Source organism: Mixophyes fleayi, chromosome 7 (genome assembly GCF_038048845.1).
Source record: "Mixophyes fleayi isolate aMixFle1 chromosome 7, aMixFle1.hap1, whole genome shotgun sequence".
NCBI lineage: Eukaryota > Metazoa > Chordata > Amphibia > Anura > Limnodynastidae > Mixophyes > Mixophyes fleayi.
The window spans coordinates 136460622-136480934 of record NC_134408.1 but is presented as its reverse complement, the minus strand read 5'-3'; the positions used below and the strand labels follow the sequence as shown (position 1 = coordinate 136480934).

Genomic DNA, 20313 nt, shown 5'->3' with positions numbered 1-20313 from the left:
CCAACAGAGATATTGGGGGCACCTCAGCTGGTGCTGTCACTGGGCTCCATGAAACTTTGCTACACTACCCAGGTACTAGCGCAGTCCTCTCCATTTCTGGTTGTGAAAGGTTAATAAGTGGGTCACCCTGTACATGTAGGTATTCTCCCCAGCACAGTTCTTGGTTTCATTAATAAATGAGAGAGCATCACATAGTTTGTCACAAGAGCTGACCCTCTCTCTTTCTCCCTCTGGCACTCAAACGTTGCCTGTGGTGAACCCAGCTACGGGTGAAGAGAAATGGTGATATGTGTCTCAAAGTTATATTCTTTAACCTGAAAGGTTCGGAAGGAGGCCCTTCCCCAAGGAAGTTTATTTTTTTCCCCGGGCACCGAATTGGGTATTCAAATAGGGCCACAGAACACCTTCAGTCGGGCCACAATAGTCTGTCGCCCATGAGGCAGTGCACTTATTCATACATCATCTACGGGGGCCACTCACTCAATGGCAACCAATAACATCAGAAACAATTCTTACATATGGAACTGCTTTGCTCAAAAAAAATGAACCATGTGGCAGCTCAAGTGCTTCATGTACATTAGTACATAGATCCCACAGCATTTATTTATTTTTGCAAGATTGATAAGCACAGATACCTCTGCAAACATCTCAAAGGAACATTTGCAGACTGTCAAATTCTGCTAAAGGACACACATTTCTCAACAATTTAGAAAAGTGTAACAAATAAATAGAACAAGATCAGCATCTTCGAGAGGAACTAATATTAAATAGAACAATGGATGACCCGTTTTAGCTTTTCCCTGAACTTCATCATTTTCTGATAATTGAGTACGCACCACAATGCCCTCTGGGTTGGAATAGGTGTGAAGACACCATGTTGTTTACAGTTAATTCATTTAATTCTGCATATCTTTCTGATAAAGGATTAGAATATATAGACCAAGCACATTTCCAGAGACCATGTTAGAGTTTAGTTAGGTGTATGCCAAAAGATGCAGCTCCTTGTATAAGACAAACCAGAAGGTTGGTAAAGAAATATTATTATTAATATTTATTAATATTTATTTATAAGGCGCTACAAGGCATCCGCAGCGCCATACAGAGACAAACAAAATCACAATACAATGGGAGACAGCACAGTACAGTAAACACAGCAACTCAGTACGCTCAATGCACAGCTAGAGAGGGCGGGGAAAGGGGAGGGAGGATCCGAAAACGACGGGGCCCAAGAAGGGGGGCGCGGAAGACAGGGAGACCCCCAGGGGGGAGGAGGGAGCGAAAGTGGACGTGGGGTGGAGGACCTTTGAGGAGGAGGGCTAAGTAGCTGGAGAGCAGAGTTAGAAGTGGTGGAAACAGGAGGAGAGATGGCCCTGCTCAGAGGAGCGTACAATCTAAGGGAAATATGTAACTTACATCATCATCAGCAGCAGCTATTTATATAGCGCCACTAATTCCGCAGCGCTGTACAGAGAACTCGCTCACATCAGTCCCTGCCCCATTGGAGCTTACAGTCTAAATTCCCTAATATAGACACATAGACTAGGATCAATTTGATAGGAGCCAATTAACCTACCAGTATGTTTTTGGAGTGTGGGAGGAAACCGGAGCACCCAGGGAAAACCCACGCAAACACAGGGAGAACATAAAAACTCCACACAGATAAGGCCAAGGTTGGGAATCAAACTCATGACCCCAGTGCTGTGAGGCAGAAGTGCTAACCACTAAGCCACCGTGCTGCACAAATACCATGAATTGAATCGCCTTGTTTTATGGAATCTGTATTACATGCGAGAAAACAACATGGAAAATAGTACTAAGTTTATGATATTTATGTTTTTTTCTTCTGCCTTCTGTTTGAAATAAAGCTGTAGTGTATTTTTTTTTTTTTAAACACATCTTCTGGTCTGCATGAGAATCCAACTGACCTTTATCAAGTCTGGTGTTGATACTACCCATACCTTGCTTCTTAGTTTTGACTCATTCAATACAACAGACCTTGGCAAGCTGTCAAGCAGAGCTGTCCAAACTGTTGGGTGAACAAGCAGAACCTTTTTATAGAAAAATATATTTTTTTTTAATTTCCCACTTTAAACCTGTCATGGGGGTCCATTTTCTGAGGCTCCAATCATTACCTAACCCCTAGCCACTGCCACTTTTTTAAGCTGTATGCATTTTTATTCTCCAACAATTATGGCAGCATGGTGGCTTAGTGGTTAGCACTTCTGCCTTACAGCACTGGGATCATGAGTTCGATTCCTGACCATGGCCTTATCTGTGAGGAGTTTGTATGTTCTCCCCGTGTTTGCGTGGGTTTTCTCCGGGTGCTCCGGTTTCCTCCCACAATCCAAAAACATACTTTTGCGTTAAAAAACTATTACCGTTATTATGGTAAGTCTAACCCGGATTTCAGCTCGCAGCAGAAAGCCGGCGTTAAAGGTACCGTAATAACGGTAATAGTGCGCAAGCCGCGTTACTTTTGACAGTAACGCGGCCAATTTAATATGCCCCTCTGTGTGTGTGTGTGTGTGTGTGTGTGTGTGTGTGTGTGTGTGTATATGTTAGGGAATTTAGACTGTAAGCTAAGGGGCAGTGACTGATGTGAATGAGTTCTTTGTACAGCGCTGTGGAATCAGTGGCGCTATATAAATAAATGATGATGGCTTCCATCACTTTCAAACTAAAAAAATGGGAGAACCCTGTGATCTAAAGTTTGCTTTCACCACAAAATCCACTTCCTTTACGGCTGAAAAGAATGCAAAACAGCTATAGAATCCTCCCCCTAGTTATCCTGTTAAATGCATCATCAGTCTGATTTTTAAGATATATGCATTATTATTTTAGGAAGTAAACAATGGGACTGACCTTGTAAAATCAGCAGCCCAACTCAATACAGGATACTTTGTATTTTTTTAAATTAAATATCATCTACATCTAATTGAATGGTTTATTTGTCTGTGTGTATAGTCTAAACAAATTCCTTATTTTCATACTTATAACAACCTCATTTTCCATTGTAAATTCACAGTAGCTGTCAAGGGAAGCCTCTGCGATTATTATGATGATGACAATATTTTTGCATAATTGCCTGCGGTTTACTAATTAAAGGCTAAGCCCAGAAATGTGTTTTGTTTATGAAAGGCTGGCAGAGCAATTTTATTCTTCAATTAAGGCGCACCTGTCATCTATACACACATAGACTTAGACTGGCTATTAAAGTTCCCGGACCACTCCTGGTGAGCCATAATCCGCAGTAGCCCCCTAAATAGTGACTTTAAGAATACCTGTTTATCTGCATGCACAGGAAGCAGCCAACGCCCTGTGAACAGAGACAAAGGCTACATTTACTAAACTGCGGGTTTGAAAAAGTGGAGATGTTGCCTATAGCAACCAATCAGATTCTAGCTGTCATTTTGTAGAATGCACTAAATAAATGACAGCTAGAATCTGATTGGTTGCTATAGGCAACATCTCCTCTTTTCCAAACCTGCAGTTTAGTAAATAAACCCCAAAGTGATTAGACATACTGTGCCACATAAAACTATATAAAATTAATCAAACTATGCCAGGGTTACCTGCTCCGATATTCCCCACTTTGACAATGACTGTCCCACTTCTTAGATCTTGGAAAAGGAATTTAATGATGAATAAATAAAAGATCCCGTTTCTAATGCTCAATTGTCCCAAGAAATCGACACCTATTTTACTGATAAACAGACCGATGATGTTTCATTAGCTACACTGTGGGAAGCGTACAAATGTATTCCTAGAGGTGCGCTTGTTAAACTAGGTACAGAACGCAAATGCACTAAAGAGCAGGAAATAACAGACCTCACGGGAGGAATTCACGTTTTAGAGTCACAACATAAAACCAGCCCCAGCATACTGCTGTACGACGCAAACATAAGACCTTAATGATGAGGTCGGTTAAGCTTTTACGATTTGCAAACATTGCTATTACATGCTGGGTAACAAATAGTATTAGTCTCCATACCAAAGCTTTTAGACAGAGACAGCTCTTTGCATATATTCCGAGAACTGTAGATGATGTGGGACTTTGTCCTTCCCAACCAGATCACAAAGCAAACATGTTCGCAACATATTATAGCTCCCTATATAACTTACTTAACTTAGATTATTTTACAAATAACCCAATACGCCAACAAAAACTTTTAGATTATGTTGCTGATCTGCAAATACAGATACACCTCCCTCTGCAGAGCAGTTAGAAACATCATAACTGATCGAGGAACATCCTCAGGATCTTCAGTGGACTCAGAGTGGGGAAAAGCCTTAATGGCCTCACCCTTTTGTACTACAAATGGACCCTCATTTTCTAAAACTTGTAAAGTCTGTTTTGATGTCAAAGCTGTTCCAAGGGAAATACAAACAATGGAGGCACACATAGTGGTGTTTTGCCAAAGTTATTGCCCTTTCTTTCTATTAAATGTAGATCTTACATTGTTTGCCCAAATGATAGCCAACCGCCTTAACCTGAACCTTTCACCATAAGTAGATTCTGATGGGATGAGCTCTGTGAGGAGCCGTGAAGGTAAATTTAACAGGTCTAGACGTCTGGTCCTGGTTCATTATGCCTGTACTTCTCATGTTTGTACAATGGTCCTATCGGTCAACGCTGCAAAGACATTTGGCCGAGTAGAATGAGATTTTATGTATCGTATCTTAAAGAGATTTGGTTTAGCGGACACAATGTTGCAGTGAATCATGGTCCGACAATCCATCCATCTGCATTAGTGTGTTAATGGACTCCTTTACTCTATGATTCAGATAAATTATAATACACAGTAGAGCTGTTCCCTGTTTCTTATGTCTCTACATGAAGACTATGGTGATGGCAATCAGACACAATCCTAACACCAAGGGCATTATCGTGGATCTCTGTGAACATAAACTGGAATTATTTGCTGATGATGTATTAGCAATTATTTCGAGCCCCAAAGCTCTTTACCTTCCCTGGTTCGGAAATTGACCCCATTCGCTTCATTATCTATCTTTAAATTGAACTATACCAAGACTAAAAACCTCAATATATCACTCAGTGACATAGAAGTTACTCTGAGTTTTCAGTTGGCTGGAAATTAGACACAATAAATACTGAGGAGTAAAGGTCTCATCCGACTTGGCGGATATGTTTAGATATAACCCCAAGTTTATTTTCTTTAAACAGATTCGTACTTTGTTCACATGATCTGTATGGGGTTATAAGAGGACACAACTGAAATATCACACTCTGGTGGAATGAAAATGAAACAAGTATAGTCATTGGCTGCTGAGAATAATGTAGTCAAAATGTAAATATGGCTTCATCTGCTGATACTGTGCAACTGGCCAGAGCTGACAATCGGTCTGGGGTCAGAAGATTTTCACGTGACACAACTATGCACAGCTATTGCCCCCACCGGTCCCCTCTAAACCTCCTTCCTTTACTTTAATTTCTCTTCTGTTGCTCCAATTTTTCCTTCTTGATTATGCACCCCGCACCTTCTATCAAGCGTCCTCTTGATGATATGTTAGAACCTACAACAGATACTATGTAGATTGTGTTCATTGCTTTATTTCATAGCTTGTGAATGTAGAAAGAATTTTTAAAAAAACCAAAAGGCAAACTAGGCAATGAGATCCGTCAGTCTTTACCTGCAAGTTATAAGACGGAAATACCATAAAATATGCCCAAGAAAAACCGTAACAAACAGGCAATTAGGAATAAGAAAATAATGGTAACTAATCAGTGAGATCCTGTGATATACAAAGAATGAAGAATAGAAGGGGGGGGGATGTATATTTATTCAAACAGCACAACTTGGAGCAGCTCTCCGCAGGTCATCCATCCATGTGGGGGGTTGTAAACTGAGGTAGCAATGGACACATCCCACAAATATAAATTGCATCATCTGTAGTTTATTATACAAATTTGGTATTATATTGCATGGGGAGCCAACCACTACAAAAATTGTGGCAACCTGTGGCTCCCTTAAATTTTCCCAACAGCTGAAACCCCCAGGTTGTCTTCCTCTGGTCTGAGCTATATAAGCACCCATAAACTAAATATAATATATATATATATATATATATATATATATATATATATATATATATATATATATATATATATATATATATATATATATATATATATATATATTGTGGCAAAGAGGCCTAATGCCACACCTCTCCTGTGTATGAACAGGTGAGGTCCCGAGGAATCTGCAGTGTAAGGCTGCAGACCAGGTTACACAGGCATTGCACCTAGGTTCAGAGATATACAGGTGTGAGACATGTGTGACCAAGCTGAAGTGTAAAATGTGATTTTAGTCACATGCTTTCACAGTTTCTTTTCCACAGCTAACAACAGAGCTGAAAAGGTGTGTCGGCAATCAAGAGAGGTTTCAGAATATCTACAGGGAACTGCTTTTAAAGGCAAAGGGGAAGCGGCGCCTGTCTATCAAGCCAAGGCTGTGGGAGGAGTCTCAAGTATTAAAACCTGGGTTGTGCATGTGTGCATTGCGACCGATGCCAGCTAGTGGCCGGTGACCAGAGCGGGAATCTGGGACTAGTAAGTGTTAGGTTGCCTGGTGTCATCCTGACAAAGAAGTGATGCTGTTTTATTGTGATTGAACAATAATATATATATATATATATATATATATATATATATATGTCAAATCAAGCTACTTAAGGTGTTAAAAAGGTTCTTGTCATGCATTTGGGGCTAGCACAGGCCTCCTCAGGGGAAGAGCGATACTTCCCGACGCAAGCGCCCCTTTTTAACGTGGTTTTGTCCACATGTCACCACCTCATCATTTTTCTCCATCACCTCATCCTTCATCTTTATCGCCACATCTATCCAGATGTCTATCCAGACACAGGGATCTCTCTCAGCGGTCCTGAGTATCACACTCCTCTCACTCTATCACCCCCGGCAACCACCAACCACTCCCAACTGTCACCCCTGGCAACCACCAACCACTCCCAACTGTCACTTCTCCTTCAAGAAATATATATATTTTTTTTTTTAAAATCTTTATAAACACTTTTAACAATTAACAAATGAAATTAACAAATTAAAAACATTTTAGTATACCAAATTTCAGCCCTTTCTGAGTTTTTTCCCCCACACACACTAAGAATTTAGTAGGTCAGTGTATAACTCCGCCCAGCAGGCTTTTATATTATAGATATTACATAATGAGTTGCGGTAAACAATGAATATCCCACTGGATGCCATCAGCGAGTCATACCAAGAGCGTACTGACTTCAATTAGATTTTGCTTAGGAAAGGATCAAGGAAGACCATGATCACGCGCTCCACAAAGTTTTGGGGGAAAACACAGATGTAATTTAGATATTAGTTTGTTCAGTTTGAGAAAAACAAAATGTATCCACGGAGGGTGAAACTAGCAAGCCATAAAGCAATTAATTATTCCTATCACGCTGCTTTTCGCTATTAAACTCCCTGGCGTTAGTGCCGTGTTCTTTCATTGTTGCCTTCAGGATCTCTTAGTGACTTTTATAGAGTTGCTTGGCCTCTGAATTGTTTTTTTACCTTTCAATGTCTCGTCTGACAATATTCAACAGAAACGGCACCAGTCAAGTGATGATTACTTGCTCGCAGCTCGGTATAAAGGTCACTTCTCTCTATATATTATCCTTGATCTGACAGAGCTTCATACATCAAAAAACCTTCTAGACAGTGAACTCTCATGTTCCTGAGCAGCCGGCACCTTGTGGTTCGATAGACACTGTTGGAATGTTCTTTTATCACTTAAATTTGTATTCACTCTATATATATTTAAGTTAAAACGTAGATAATAAAATGATTTGCAAACATTAATCTTGATTCTGTTGTCTTATGGTCGAAAAAAAACCAATAAGCAATCTTACTAGCTTCTCTACAACATTAAGCAGGGGTGTAAGTATTCATTTGTGGGCTCCTAAGCAAAATTTAGTATTGGCCCTCCTTAAAAAAAAGTCATAACCCCCAATGATTAAAAGTTAAATATGAACATGGGGATTTGGCAGGGAAAATGGGGATTTGGCAGGGAAAGAGGGCCACCCTCAGCTGTGGGCCCCATAGCAAATGTACTCCCTTCAAATTTGGTAGTTACACCCTTGGTACTAAATATTAACTAATTTGTAGAAGACAACCATCTTTTTTATTTTAGCAAATTAAAGAAATAAACAATCTTGGCTGCCTGTCAAGCTCTAAATTAGTGAAGGGAGGGGAATATGAGCTCAGACTTCTATGTTTCCAAACTGACGTATGTTGGCTGTAATCTCTAGCAGACTAGTGGACAGATTAGTAATAGCTTTAATGCTTATTTTTTTCACCAGAAGGTAGTAGAGAAGTTCATTATAATACATTGTGACTCGTCTTATTATGAATTGGGGCTTATTCAAAATTCCAAAATTATTTAGTTCATCTTAATTAGAATTTGCTAACTATACTGACAAATTACTGATGGGAGTTCACCTTGATATGCACTGGCAGAAATATAAGCATATTTACGCACACAAAGACTGCACTTTTTCACCTTCATAATTAACCTTTAATGTTTCATATTAAGGTATGTCATTTTTTCTTACCAGTGCCCAAGCAATATGCCTGTTCACACTAGACTAGCTAATTGAAACAAATACATTTTTATGGATGGAGAATTTTATTTTAAAACGGTTTAATGACCAGCTGTGGAATAGTAAATGGAATTGAGAAGAAAACCTATTTGTAAGTTCTGTATATTTTCCATTATTATAACACACAGGGCTTGAATAAGCTCTAAATCAAGATGTAATTCTAATGGTTAAGAAAAAAGTAAAGATCAATAATGACCAACCATTCACCATGTCATCTCTCTTCTAGTGTAATAACATATAATACACAAGTGATATAATTATATGTACAATATTCAGCAAAAAAGTTACTAAGAGATCCTGAAGGCAACAATGAATGGACTTGGACTAATGCCGGTGAGTTCAAAAGAGAAAAGAAAGGTGATAAGAATAATGAATTGCTTTATGGCTTGCTAGTTTCACCCTCCATGGATACACCTGTATTATATAACTTCCTATTTGGTGATCCAATATGTAATTTGTGTCACATGACTCATATTGACAGTGTTGTGTGGCCAGGGAAGGTAAAACACACCTGGATAGGAGGATAACCTCATACAAGTAAATTGCTTTGTTTTAATTTGGAACTTGTGCATTATGAGGAATAATAATGTACCTTACCGTAAAATATAAAGACCATATTACAAGTCATCTCGACATGATGCCTTTTATACAAAGTCGCTGATATCCTCAGTGGCTTCAGCTATGCTTATATTTTGCACATTATTCCCATTATCTGTTATCTCTCATTTCCTTAGATAAAATACAGCACAGCCGGCAGAGAATACATTTCACTATAAATCCCTCCTTTCTTTTTAAAATGTCTTCGAAATTCCGTAAGCCTTGGCTGCATTACTGAGCTTCGCTGCTGGCAAAAGCTTAATTTTGGTCAGCACATATTAGTGCATTATATCAGCCTTGCTCACTGTTCTGACATCACTGGTCTCAGTGCATAAGTGGAACTGCCTGATGGCACACAAGACCCTCTGAACTGGCAGATATGAAAAATATTAAATATATAATTGTTATAGATTATATTAAATATATAATAAACGATGCTGCTTCTGAGGGCGGGTGGCACACATTCATTGTGATACAGGATAATACAAGATGCGTTATTTTGATTAGGAATTGGATCCCTATTTCTATCATGGTATTACAATTTCTGTTCTGTTTGCAACAGTCAAACACAGGGGCAAACGCAGGTTTTGTAGAGGGGGGTTTCCAAACCACACCGCCAATGGGCGTGACCAGCATGCATGGGGGCGTGGCTATAATTTTAGACAGTGCTTGGCTGCTCTCCAAATCTTCCTAACTCCATAATATACATGGGCAATGCTGTGTGGACTACTGTTAGGTGCAGCAGCTCTCCCTTTTCAAGCAGAGCCATGTGAAACAGGGGCAGCGTCCCAGCCTCCTCAATTATACAGTGCCCCAGGCTTGGAGGAGGGTTTCCAGGCACTAGGACACCCCCCCCCCTTCCCCTCGGTTTGCCTATGAAACAGTAGCGGAGGACATCCTGACCCTACATAATGAGTCATGTACGATATTCCTGAGATATTATTGTTATTACTACTCCAAGAACTCCCCCGTCATTAACCTGAAACGTTGGGTACAAGTGTCACAATTGCTATCTTGGACATCTACGTACTATGAGAAAATAAGAATATTGAATTCAAATTGTAGCTGATACACAAACTGTTTTCAGCATGGTGGCTTAGTGGTTAGCAAATCCCCCTCACAGTGCTGGGGTCATGAGTTCAATTCTCGACCATGGCCTTGTCTGTGTATAGTTTGTATGTTCTCCCCGTGTTTGCATGGGTCTCCTCCGGGTGCTCCGGTTTCCTCCCACACTCCAAAAACATACTGGTAGGCTAATTGGCTGCTATCAATATTGACCCTAGTCTCTCTCTCTCTCTCTCTGTCTTTGTTAGGGAATTTAGACTGTAAGCTTTAATGGGGGAGGGACTGATGTGAATGAGTTCTCTGTACAGCGCTGCGGAATTAGTGGCGCTATATAAATAAATGGTGATGGTGATGATAATGAAAGGTGTCATACACCACTTTCACCTGCTTTGGTATTATCTAACTTTCCTGGTTGAGTTTGGAACAAACATGGTACATATGTCAGGGGCAGCACGGTGGCTTGGTGATTAGCACTACAGAGCTGGGATCATGAATTTGATTCCCAACCATGGCCTTATCTGTGAGGAGTTTGAGTGTTCTACCTGTGTTTCTGTGGGTTTCCTCCAGGTTCTCCGGTTTCCTCCCACACTCAAAAAACATACTAGTAGGTTAATTGCTGAGAATATTAACCCTAGTCTGTTAAGGCTTAGACTGTAAGCCCCAATGGGGCAGGGACTGAGATTATGATGTAAATATTCTCTGTACAATGCTGCGGAATTGGAGGGCACTATATAAATGATGATGATGATGTCACATGACTGCCAAATTCATCTTCAGATTTCCCCCAAAAGGACATCAAACAATTATATTAGCATAATTTTATTTGTCTTTACTTATTTACATCAATGTACAACTGCAGAACAAATATTGACGATAGACACTAAAATGTTTAATTAAAGTGAATTAAATGTTTGATTATTTTGAACAAATTGACTTATTTTTGTGGCCCGTTCTATTTAGTTGTTTTCCGTGATCCTAATGCATGTGAATCCTAAAAGACTGATAATTCTATAGAGCTAGAAGTTGCAGCATCTGGTATTCAGAGTGAAACGGAGCATCAGATCCCACCTACTCAGGTATAAGCCACACTCAGATAAAGAGCTGGGGAAGAGGTGATTCAGCTCCAGTATAAGTGCTGTTCTCTACTAATCTCCTATTTAGCAGGTTGTAAAGCCAAAGACAGCACTAATCATTTCCTGGGCATTCCATAACCTATCAGCAGAAGGCGAAGGCAATAGCAAAGGAAGTCAATTTCATACTAGACTAACCTTGAAGTCTTAAATCTGCATTCACTTTGCAGGATGATGTATTACTGTGGCGAAACACTAAAGATTACGTGATTCATTTGTTATCTCTCAGAATGCCCTCAGCAAAACGGAACAGTTCGAGTTCAAAAGTGTAAATCTCAAAGGAGTCGACTATTTTTCTGCCATAAACCTGTAACTGGGTTATACGATTGTTGTGTGCATCCACTGTGAAAGTGGAACTTAGAAGTTCTGAAGCTGAACGTACAGTCAGGTTGGTGAGATAGTGTATAAAAGAACCAAGGACACTCCAGGAAAAATGTCATTGGTGGTAAAAAAAAAGCCACAGAACATAATCGACTGCTTTAGTTGTCTCCTTTCTGTACCTCCCCTCTGGCTTTGTGTCATAATGACTCTTCCCCCCGCAGCGCAACAGTGCGTATCGCGTTGTTGCGCTGCGGGGGGGGGGGGGGTCGTGGGGGAAGAGTCACAATGACACAATGCTCATGGAAGTGGGATCCTTGAGGGTGGTCTACACTGCCAGGTGTCTGGGAGGACTCCCCAAAATTCTAGAGTCTCCTGGACATTCTAAGGGAATAGGCAATATGATCACAACTCTACAAAATCATGATGATGGCGGTAGCAAGGTTAGTGAAGTCGAGGCCAAAGAAGGCAGTCAAACATAGCAACTGAGCGCAACCCAAAGGTGCAAGGAGACAGAACCATAAACTCTAATCTAAGTTAAGGACACAGATAAAGGAGACTCAGAGCAGATCATGTCAGCCAAGGTGAACAGGAATGTAGCTCCAGACAATAAAGGCATCAAACATTGTGTTAATGTACCGACGGTGGGCAGGAAGAGATTATGTCCTGTCCTCTCCACGTTACCTGAAGCTCGGTAGTGGACCATGCTGCTAGAGCAGCTCACATGCAAGGGGGCCCTGTCCAGTTTTTAATGCTGTAGAGTAGAATAGGAGCTCGCTATCATATAGGACTGAGCTGTTTGGTTCTCAAGAGAAAGGGGGGGAGAAAGAGAGAGATCCACTTTTTTGGGGCTCAACTTAAAGAAGGGTTTGACCAGAAGTTCTTTTTGCTTTTCATCTATTAGCTTTTAAAATCAAATAATGTACATCGTCATCATCAGCTATTTATATAGCGCCACTAAGTCTGCAGCGCTGTACAGAGAACTCATTCACATCAGTCTCTGCCCCATTGGAGCTTACAGTCTAAATTCCCTAACATACACACAGATGGAGAGAGCCTAAGGTCAAATTAATAGCAGCCAATTAACCTACCAGTATATTTTTGGAGTGTGGGAGGAAACCGGAGCACCCGGAGAAACTCACACAAACGCTGGGAGAACATACAAACTCCACACAGTTAAGGCCATGGTCGGGAATCGAACTCTTGACCCCAGCGCTGTGAGGCAGAAGTGCTAACCACTGAGCCTCCATCTGATTTCCTCCATCACTCCAAAGACATACTGTGTAATATGAATACGCTATATAAATAAATAATAATAACTTAACCTCTTCTTTAATCCAGCCCTGCACCCATATCATTCCACTCAAGAAAACCTTCTTCAGTTGTATAATGTATTCCATGCACACACACAGTCTGCAGAGAAATATTGAGATGTTTTTCATTTTTCACATCCACTGAAATGCCTTATAAATGATTTGCTATTGATAATTTCTACTAATCTAAGAAATCCATTAGTCTATCCTAATTATAAATATTTACAGCCGCCTTCCTCCCGGGTTGAATTGCAGCAATTACATTAAGGAGCGGGAGCTAAAAGTGAAATATGCGTTTCAGCGATTGCTACAGGAGCCGATTCCACATTAGCTCTTATTCAATCTCAATTTTCTTTTTTTTTACAAGAGATGCTAACTAAAGCTTAGCTCTGGTCTTTGGAAATCAGCACGGCATCTTTCCAGCTGCAGAGTTAAATCTGATAAAAGTAATGTATCAAACAGTGTGTGGACTGCATTATATAACCACCAAGGCTATGTAAGGGACACGGGCATCTAAACGGCGGAGATAATGCTTCCTGCTCCCAGCAAGATGATCTTGGACATCTAAGTGGTGTATAACTTAGGACAGAGGATCTTATCCTATAGGTCGCTACCTAGCAAGATTGAGTTCTTATTACTAGTTTTTGCTATTGTGCACTAAAAACGAATACAATATATTTATGTTGTTTAGGACAAAAAAACTAATTACCCAATATTTATAGTTAAAAAATAATATAATTAGCAAAATAATTAAAAGGACATACAACTTGACTTTCATATTAAGAAAAGAATCCCCTTTTATTCCTATATTTCCCAGTATACTCCATCCCATTATATCTCCCGCTAAACCCCATACAATATATTGATAGTCACCCACAATTTATATTCACCCTGCAACAAACAGTTTTTCCTGGTCAAAAGCCGATTTTCCTATATTTGTCACACAAGAGAAGCCATTATGCCCTTACGTAGGCACACTGGTGCCCGGAGGGAAAAGGTTTGGAGGTGATTTTAGCACTTCTATCAGTAATTTGGTGCCCTGGGGCAAATAGTGCGTTTGTTAAACTACAGAACCCAGGATATCCTGAGGCTGATTTATGACACCTTCTAAAAAAGGAAAAGTGAAGGTGTTGCCGATAGCAACCAATCCAGCTATCAATCCCCCTCCATTATGCGGCGTAACCTACCTGCTTCGGGTGAGGTCCCGTGATGCGTAAATCGGCTGCCCATGGTCTGCCTTATTCTCTGCTTTAACAAAGATCAGAAGTAGCTGGCTGAAGGGCCCCAGCTGAAGTCTCTACGGGGCCACAGGCTGCCACTGTACTAGATAAATAATAGCTAGAATTGGATTGGTTGCTATGGCAACACCTCCATTTTTTCCGATTAAGAAGCTTTGATAAATCTTTCCCCCTGTCTCTAATTTATAGTCTGCAGACTCTCTCGTGGCTTTGATCCACCATATTACTTATAAAGTCTTCACTCTCACCTTTAAAGCATTAAACTCAGCCGCTCCTTCTCATATTTCCTCTCTTATTTTTCTATATATCCCTTGATGGATTTATTGGTCATCTTAAAGCTCCCTCCTTTCTACACCACTCATTCTCTACCACTGCCAGCTCATGCCATAACGTTTTCCTTGGATGCTAAGAACTTGCAAAACGCCATATATCCACTTGCGCACCTAACACTATCCCTGTCTAACTTCAAATGCAATCTGAAATCTATTAAATCAGTAAATTGGCATCTCTGTCTATGTCTGTGTCCCTTATAACCATGTACACAACTTAAGGCAGCCATTGTAGTTCTGAACTTGTAAATGGAAGATCAGGAGGTATATTTACTAAACTGCAGGTTTGAAAAAATGTGGAGATGTTGCCTATAGCAGCCAATCAGATTCTAGCTGTCATTTATTTAGTATATTCTACAAAATGACAGCTAAAATCCGATTGGTTACTATAGACAACAACTTCACTTTTTCAAACCCCGCAGTTTAGTAAATATACCCCCAGGTCTGGTTACCTTGCATTTTCTTGTTCTATGTCTACCATCGTTCATCTAGATGTTTTCTGTTTCACAAGTAGCAGACTGCCTAAGCCGCTTTCATACTGTAAAACTTACCCTTCCAGTCTAACATCTGGCAAACTTCTGTTTAAAGCGATTAAATCACTGGCCATAAGGTTAAACTGATTAATTTTGAATAATTCTTTCATTTTCTCTTGATCATCTTTAGGGATAAATACTGCCTTTCCCAGCTCTCCCGGTCCTTCTTGGTTTCTTGAAATGACAGCTGCAATTGAAAAAAAAAGCAGAAATTACTCAGTGTTATGCCATTGTTATCAAAGAAAATACTGTTTAAAGAATCACATTGTTGCCTCTTAAATTATGTCACTTGGGGCAGATTTAACTGACCTGCGCACTATTGCCGTCAATATAGTAATTTTAACACGGATTTCTGCTTGTGAGCAAAAATCAGCGTTGAAATTACCGGAGTAACGGTAATAAAGCGCACTATTACCGTAGTAACAGTAATAGTGCCGAGTCGCGATACTTTCGACAGTGGTCAACTGAATCTGTCCCTTATAGTTCAAACATTCAACAAACAAAATGATCATGATCAGAGCTTTTAGCAAGTGTTCTATTGGCTATGGTGATGTCACATGGTAAACATTAAAGCTCATTTTTGACTATACAAAAGTACAAATGGTTATTCTGTGAAGTGACGTTTTTGCTGCTTGCACAAAGTTAATTTTCAGGTGAATCCGCCAACACGCAAACCTAGATGCATCCATCTTTTACAGGGATATTTCCAAAGAGCGCAATGTGGGTGTGCACCAAGAAAAGCACTTGGCGGACGAATGGGCGCACCTGTGTAAATAAAGGAACTAATGTACCCTGAAAAAATTCACATTGTAGCATAGTGACATTGTGATATTTTAAGTGTGTTACCCAAGAAAAAGTTAAAATAAGCAAAACAACGGCACTTTTCTACAGTGTTTCCACTTAGTGTTTGTTCTCCCAAATATGTTTAATTTGGGACTTATTTACAGTTATGTGGAAATCCAGATAAAGGAGCAAACTTGCACCTGGACAAACCATGTTACTATGCATGGAGTGCAGATGCAAATATTTTTGCATGCAAGAATAATACCGGAATCTGAATTTGCATGTAGCAAACAAATACTGGGCAGCTTAATTTAAACACTGTGATTTAGAGTTGAGCTAGGACACTCTAAAGCCATCCACACATTTTAAATTTGCTGCCCTGCAGTGCAACATGTTTTTTTAAATTTGCAAAATTGGAAAATCCAGATGGATTAACCTCTAACGCACACCTCAGAACATTTAGGAATCATCATCATCATTTATTTATATAGCGCCAACATATTCCATAGCGCTTTACAATTGGGGACAAACATTGTAAACTAATAAACAAACTGGGTAAAACAGACAGAGAGGTGAGAAGGCCCTGCTCGCAAGCTTACAATCTATGGGACAATGGGAGTTTGACACATGAGGTTAAGTCTACATTTTGCATTTCGGCCCAGCCAGACTGCAAAGGTAAAAGTGACTCATAAGCTACATGATCCTGTCATACAACAATGTTGGTCAAGGGGTAGTTGTCTTGTGTGAAATTGTGGAACAGATGGTAATAGGGTAAGGTAGTGAGGTTAAGAGGGTGGTTGAGGAATATTATAAGCTTGTCTGAAGAGGTGGGTTTTCAGAGAACGCTTGAAAGTTTCTAGACTAGAGGAGAGTCTTATTGTGCGAGGGAGAGAATTCCATAGAGTGGATGCCGTCCGAAAAAAGTCCTGTAACCGGGAATGGGAGGATGTAATGAGGGTGGATGAGAGACGCAGATCTTGTGCAGAACGGAGTTGCTGAGTTGAGAGATATTTTGAGACAAGACAGGAGATGTATGTTGGTGCAGCTTTGTTGATGGCCTTGTAGGTTAGTAAAAGTATTTTATATTGGATTCGGTAGAAGACAGGCAGCCAGTGTAAAGACATACAGAGTGATTCAACAGAGGAATAACAATTTGCAAGGAAAATCAATCTTGCCGCAGCGTGCAAAATAGATTGTAGGGGTTCGAGTTTGTTTTGGGGAAGACCAGTAAGGAGGGAATTACAATAGTCATTTCGGGAGATGATAAGTGCATGAATCTGCCATTGGGACATAGGGGATGCGGTCATGTCATTATGGGGACGTTGTCACACCTCCGGGGGGAATGCCTAGCACTTTCTCCTGCCCTCCAAACATCCACCTTCATTGCCGTGCACACAGTACCTCCCAAATTTCCCAACCTCGGGACAGAGCCCTTAAATCAGGAGTGTTCTATCTAAATCGGGACTATTAGGAGATATGCTAATGGTAAATTATAATTTTATGTATTGTAAGATGCAATTACAAGGCCCTAAAAAGGTGAATTTAAATATTCATATTTTAATATTTTTTTAAAATCTTTTTTTGCTCCAAATGATATTTTTGTTATTTGTAACGGGGAACCTGTCTCAGGTCATCCATATTTCCAGCACTGGTATTCAGATCTCTCCTGCAGCGCCCTGGGCTGCCCTACAGTCAGTGCAAGCCCTGATAATGTCACTATTTTAACGTCGCTGGGTGTCCCTCTATCATTGGGGCTCACTCTGGGGATAGAACACAGAATTAGTCATAAGAATGATACTTGTTCTTTCAAGATCACCAACCGGTGTCTGCTTTTATCTTGTTTTATAACAAATTAGTTGTATTACATTGTTCTCATATCTAGGTGTGCATTGTCTTCACTGATTCAGTTACACATTCCATTCTACATGGAGGAATTTCACAGATAGCCTGTTTAACATGGATGTTATTTTGAGACAACCTTCACTCCATGTACCCTTAGGTGGCTGCCACACAGGAACTATCACCGGTAGGTGGCTGCCACCTAGGGACTATCACAGGTAGGTGACTGCCACCCAGGAAATATCACTGCTAGGTGGCTGCCACACAAGAACTATCACCGCTAGATGGCTGCTACCCAGGAACATCATCATCACCATTTATTTATATAGCGCCACTAATTCCTTAGCGCTGTACAGAGAACTCACTCACATCAGTCCCTGCCCCATTGGAGCTTACAGTCTAAAATTCCTTACACACACACACAGACAGACAGACAGAGAGAGAGAGACTAGGGTCAATTTGATAGCAGCCAATTAACCTACTAGTATGTTTTTGGAGTGTGGGAGGAAACCGGAGCACCCGGAGGAAAGCTATGCAAACACGGGGAGAACATACAAACTCATGACCCCAGTGCTGTGAGACAGAAGTGCTAACCACTGAGCCACCGTGCTGCCCAACTATCACCGGTAGGTGACTGCCACCCAGGAACTATCACCGGTAGGTGACTTCCACCCAGGAACTATCACTGCTAGGTGACTGCCACCCAGGAACTATCACCGGTAGGTGACTTCCACCCAGGAACTATCACTGCTAGGTGACTGCCACCCAGGAACTATCACTGCTAGGTGGCTGTCACCCAGGAACTATCACCGGTAGGTGACTGCCACCCAGGAACTATCACTGCTAGGTGACTGCCACCCAGGAACTATCACCGGTAGGTGGCTGCTACCCAGGAACTATCACCGGTAGGTGACTGCCACCCAGGAACTATCACTGGTAGGTAACTGCCACCCAGGAACTATTACTGCTAGGTGACTGCCACCCAGGAACTATTACTGCTAGGTGGCTGCCACCCAGGAACTATTACTGCTAGGTGGCTGCCACCCAGGAACTATCACTGCTAGGTGACTGCCACCCAGGGACTATCACTGCTAGGTGACTGCCACCCAGGGACTATCACTGCTAGGTGACTGCCACCCAGGCACTATTACTGCTAGGTGGCTGCCACCCAGGACCTATCACTGCTAGGTGACTGCCACCCAGGAACTATCCCCGGTAGGTGACTGCCACCCAGGAACTATCACCGGTAGGTGGCTGCTACCCAGGAACTATCACCGGTAGGTGACTGCCACCCAGGAACTATCACCGGTAGGTGGCCGCTACCCAGGAACTATCACCGGTAGGTGACTGCCACCCAGGAACTATCACTGGTAGGTAACTGCCACCCAGGAACTATTACTGCTAGGTGACTGCCACCCAGGAACTATCACTGGTAGGTAACTGCCACCCAGGAACTATTACTGCTAGGTGACTGCCACCCAGGCACTATTACTGCTAGGTGGCTGCCACCCAGGAACTATCACCGGTAGGTGACTGCCACCCAGGAACTATCACCGCTAGGTGGCTGCCACCCACGAACTATCACTGCTAGGTGGCGGCTACCCAGGAACTATCTCTGCTATGTGGCTGCCACCCAGGAACTCTCACCGGTAGGTGGTTGTCCTCCAAGAACTCATACTGGTAGCTGGCTGCCACCCAGGAACTCTTACTGGTGTGTGGCTGCTCCCAAGGAACTCTCACCATAATTGGATCGCAACAGTGCACCTGTAACGCTGAGAGCAGGGAGAATTAAGTGCAGCCACCATTGCCATTGAAAACTGGGTATAAGATTGAAACTTAGTCTGTATATACTAAAATACATCTTCTGACAGCCTCTGACAGTGTTCTCTCCATACCTGCCTGCTCCCGGACTCTCCGAAGAGCAGGGGACCCTCTCTGCTGCAAATCATCTCATCATGTGAATTGCGCCCCCACACTCCCTGCACTTACCACTTGGACCAGGATCTCTCAGATAGGAGTTCCTAAAAATATGCCAGTATGATTTACTATACACTTGTGTGGTAGCTGCTTGAACAGCTAAGATGGGTTCATCCTGCCAGATCCATCCTCTCCGGGCTGTCAGATTTGCTGGTGGTGCACAGCCCAATTCCAGAAGCAGTTGGGGCTGGGAAGCACCCTACTTGAAGGGTATATAAATAAGAGGTGTTTCCAAATACCCATAATCAATTAATAAGTACATTGTGGCAGATGGATCAGGGCAGAAGACTATGTGGTTCTTTTATGAGGACCCCCAAATAGCTGCAGCATACAGTTTTATTTCAGTGACCTCAGTTTAAAAAATACAAAACAAAAGAAACTCTACAACTTTAGAACATTGACTGAGTAATCAACAAATAATGAATGGAGAAACTACTCTCTAATTTGCTGCCAAACCATCTCACTTATGTCCACAGATTTCCTGCCAACGTATCACTCCTGAGCCAAGGAATACTTATAATATGATATAGATGATGTAGCTT

At 41.3% G+C, this 20313-nt stretch overlaps 1 protein-coding gene across 7 annotated transcripts in view; it reads right to left on the bottom strand.

The window, feature by feature from the left end:
• Nucleotides 1-20313, bottom strand: part of GALNT13 (polypeptide N-acetylgalactosaminyltransferase 13) — a 208430-nt gene that overhangs the window by 103016 nt on the left and 85101 nt on the right. For all 7 annotated transcript variants that reach the window (XM_075180900.1, XM_075180901.1, XM_075180905.1 and 4 more), the window contains exon 2: nucleotides 15191-15359. In XM_075180900.1, coding sequence (XP_075037001.1) covers nucleotides 15191-15359 — 169 coding nt within the window. The remainder of the gene's footprint in view (nucleotides 1-15190; nucleotides 15360-20313) is intronic.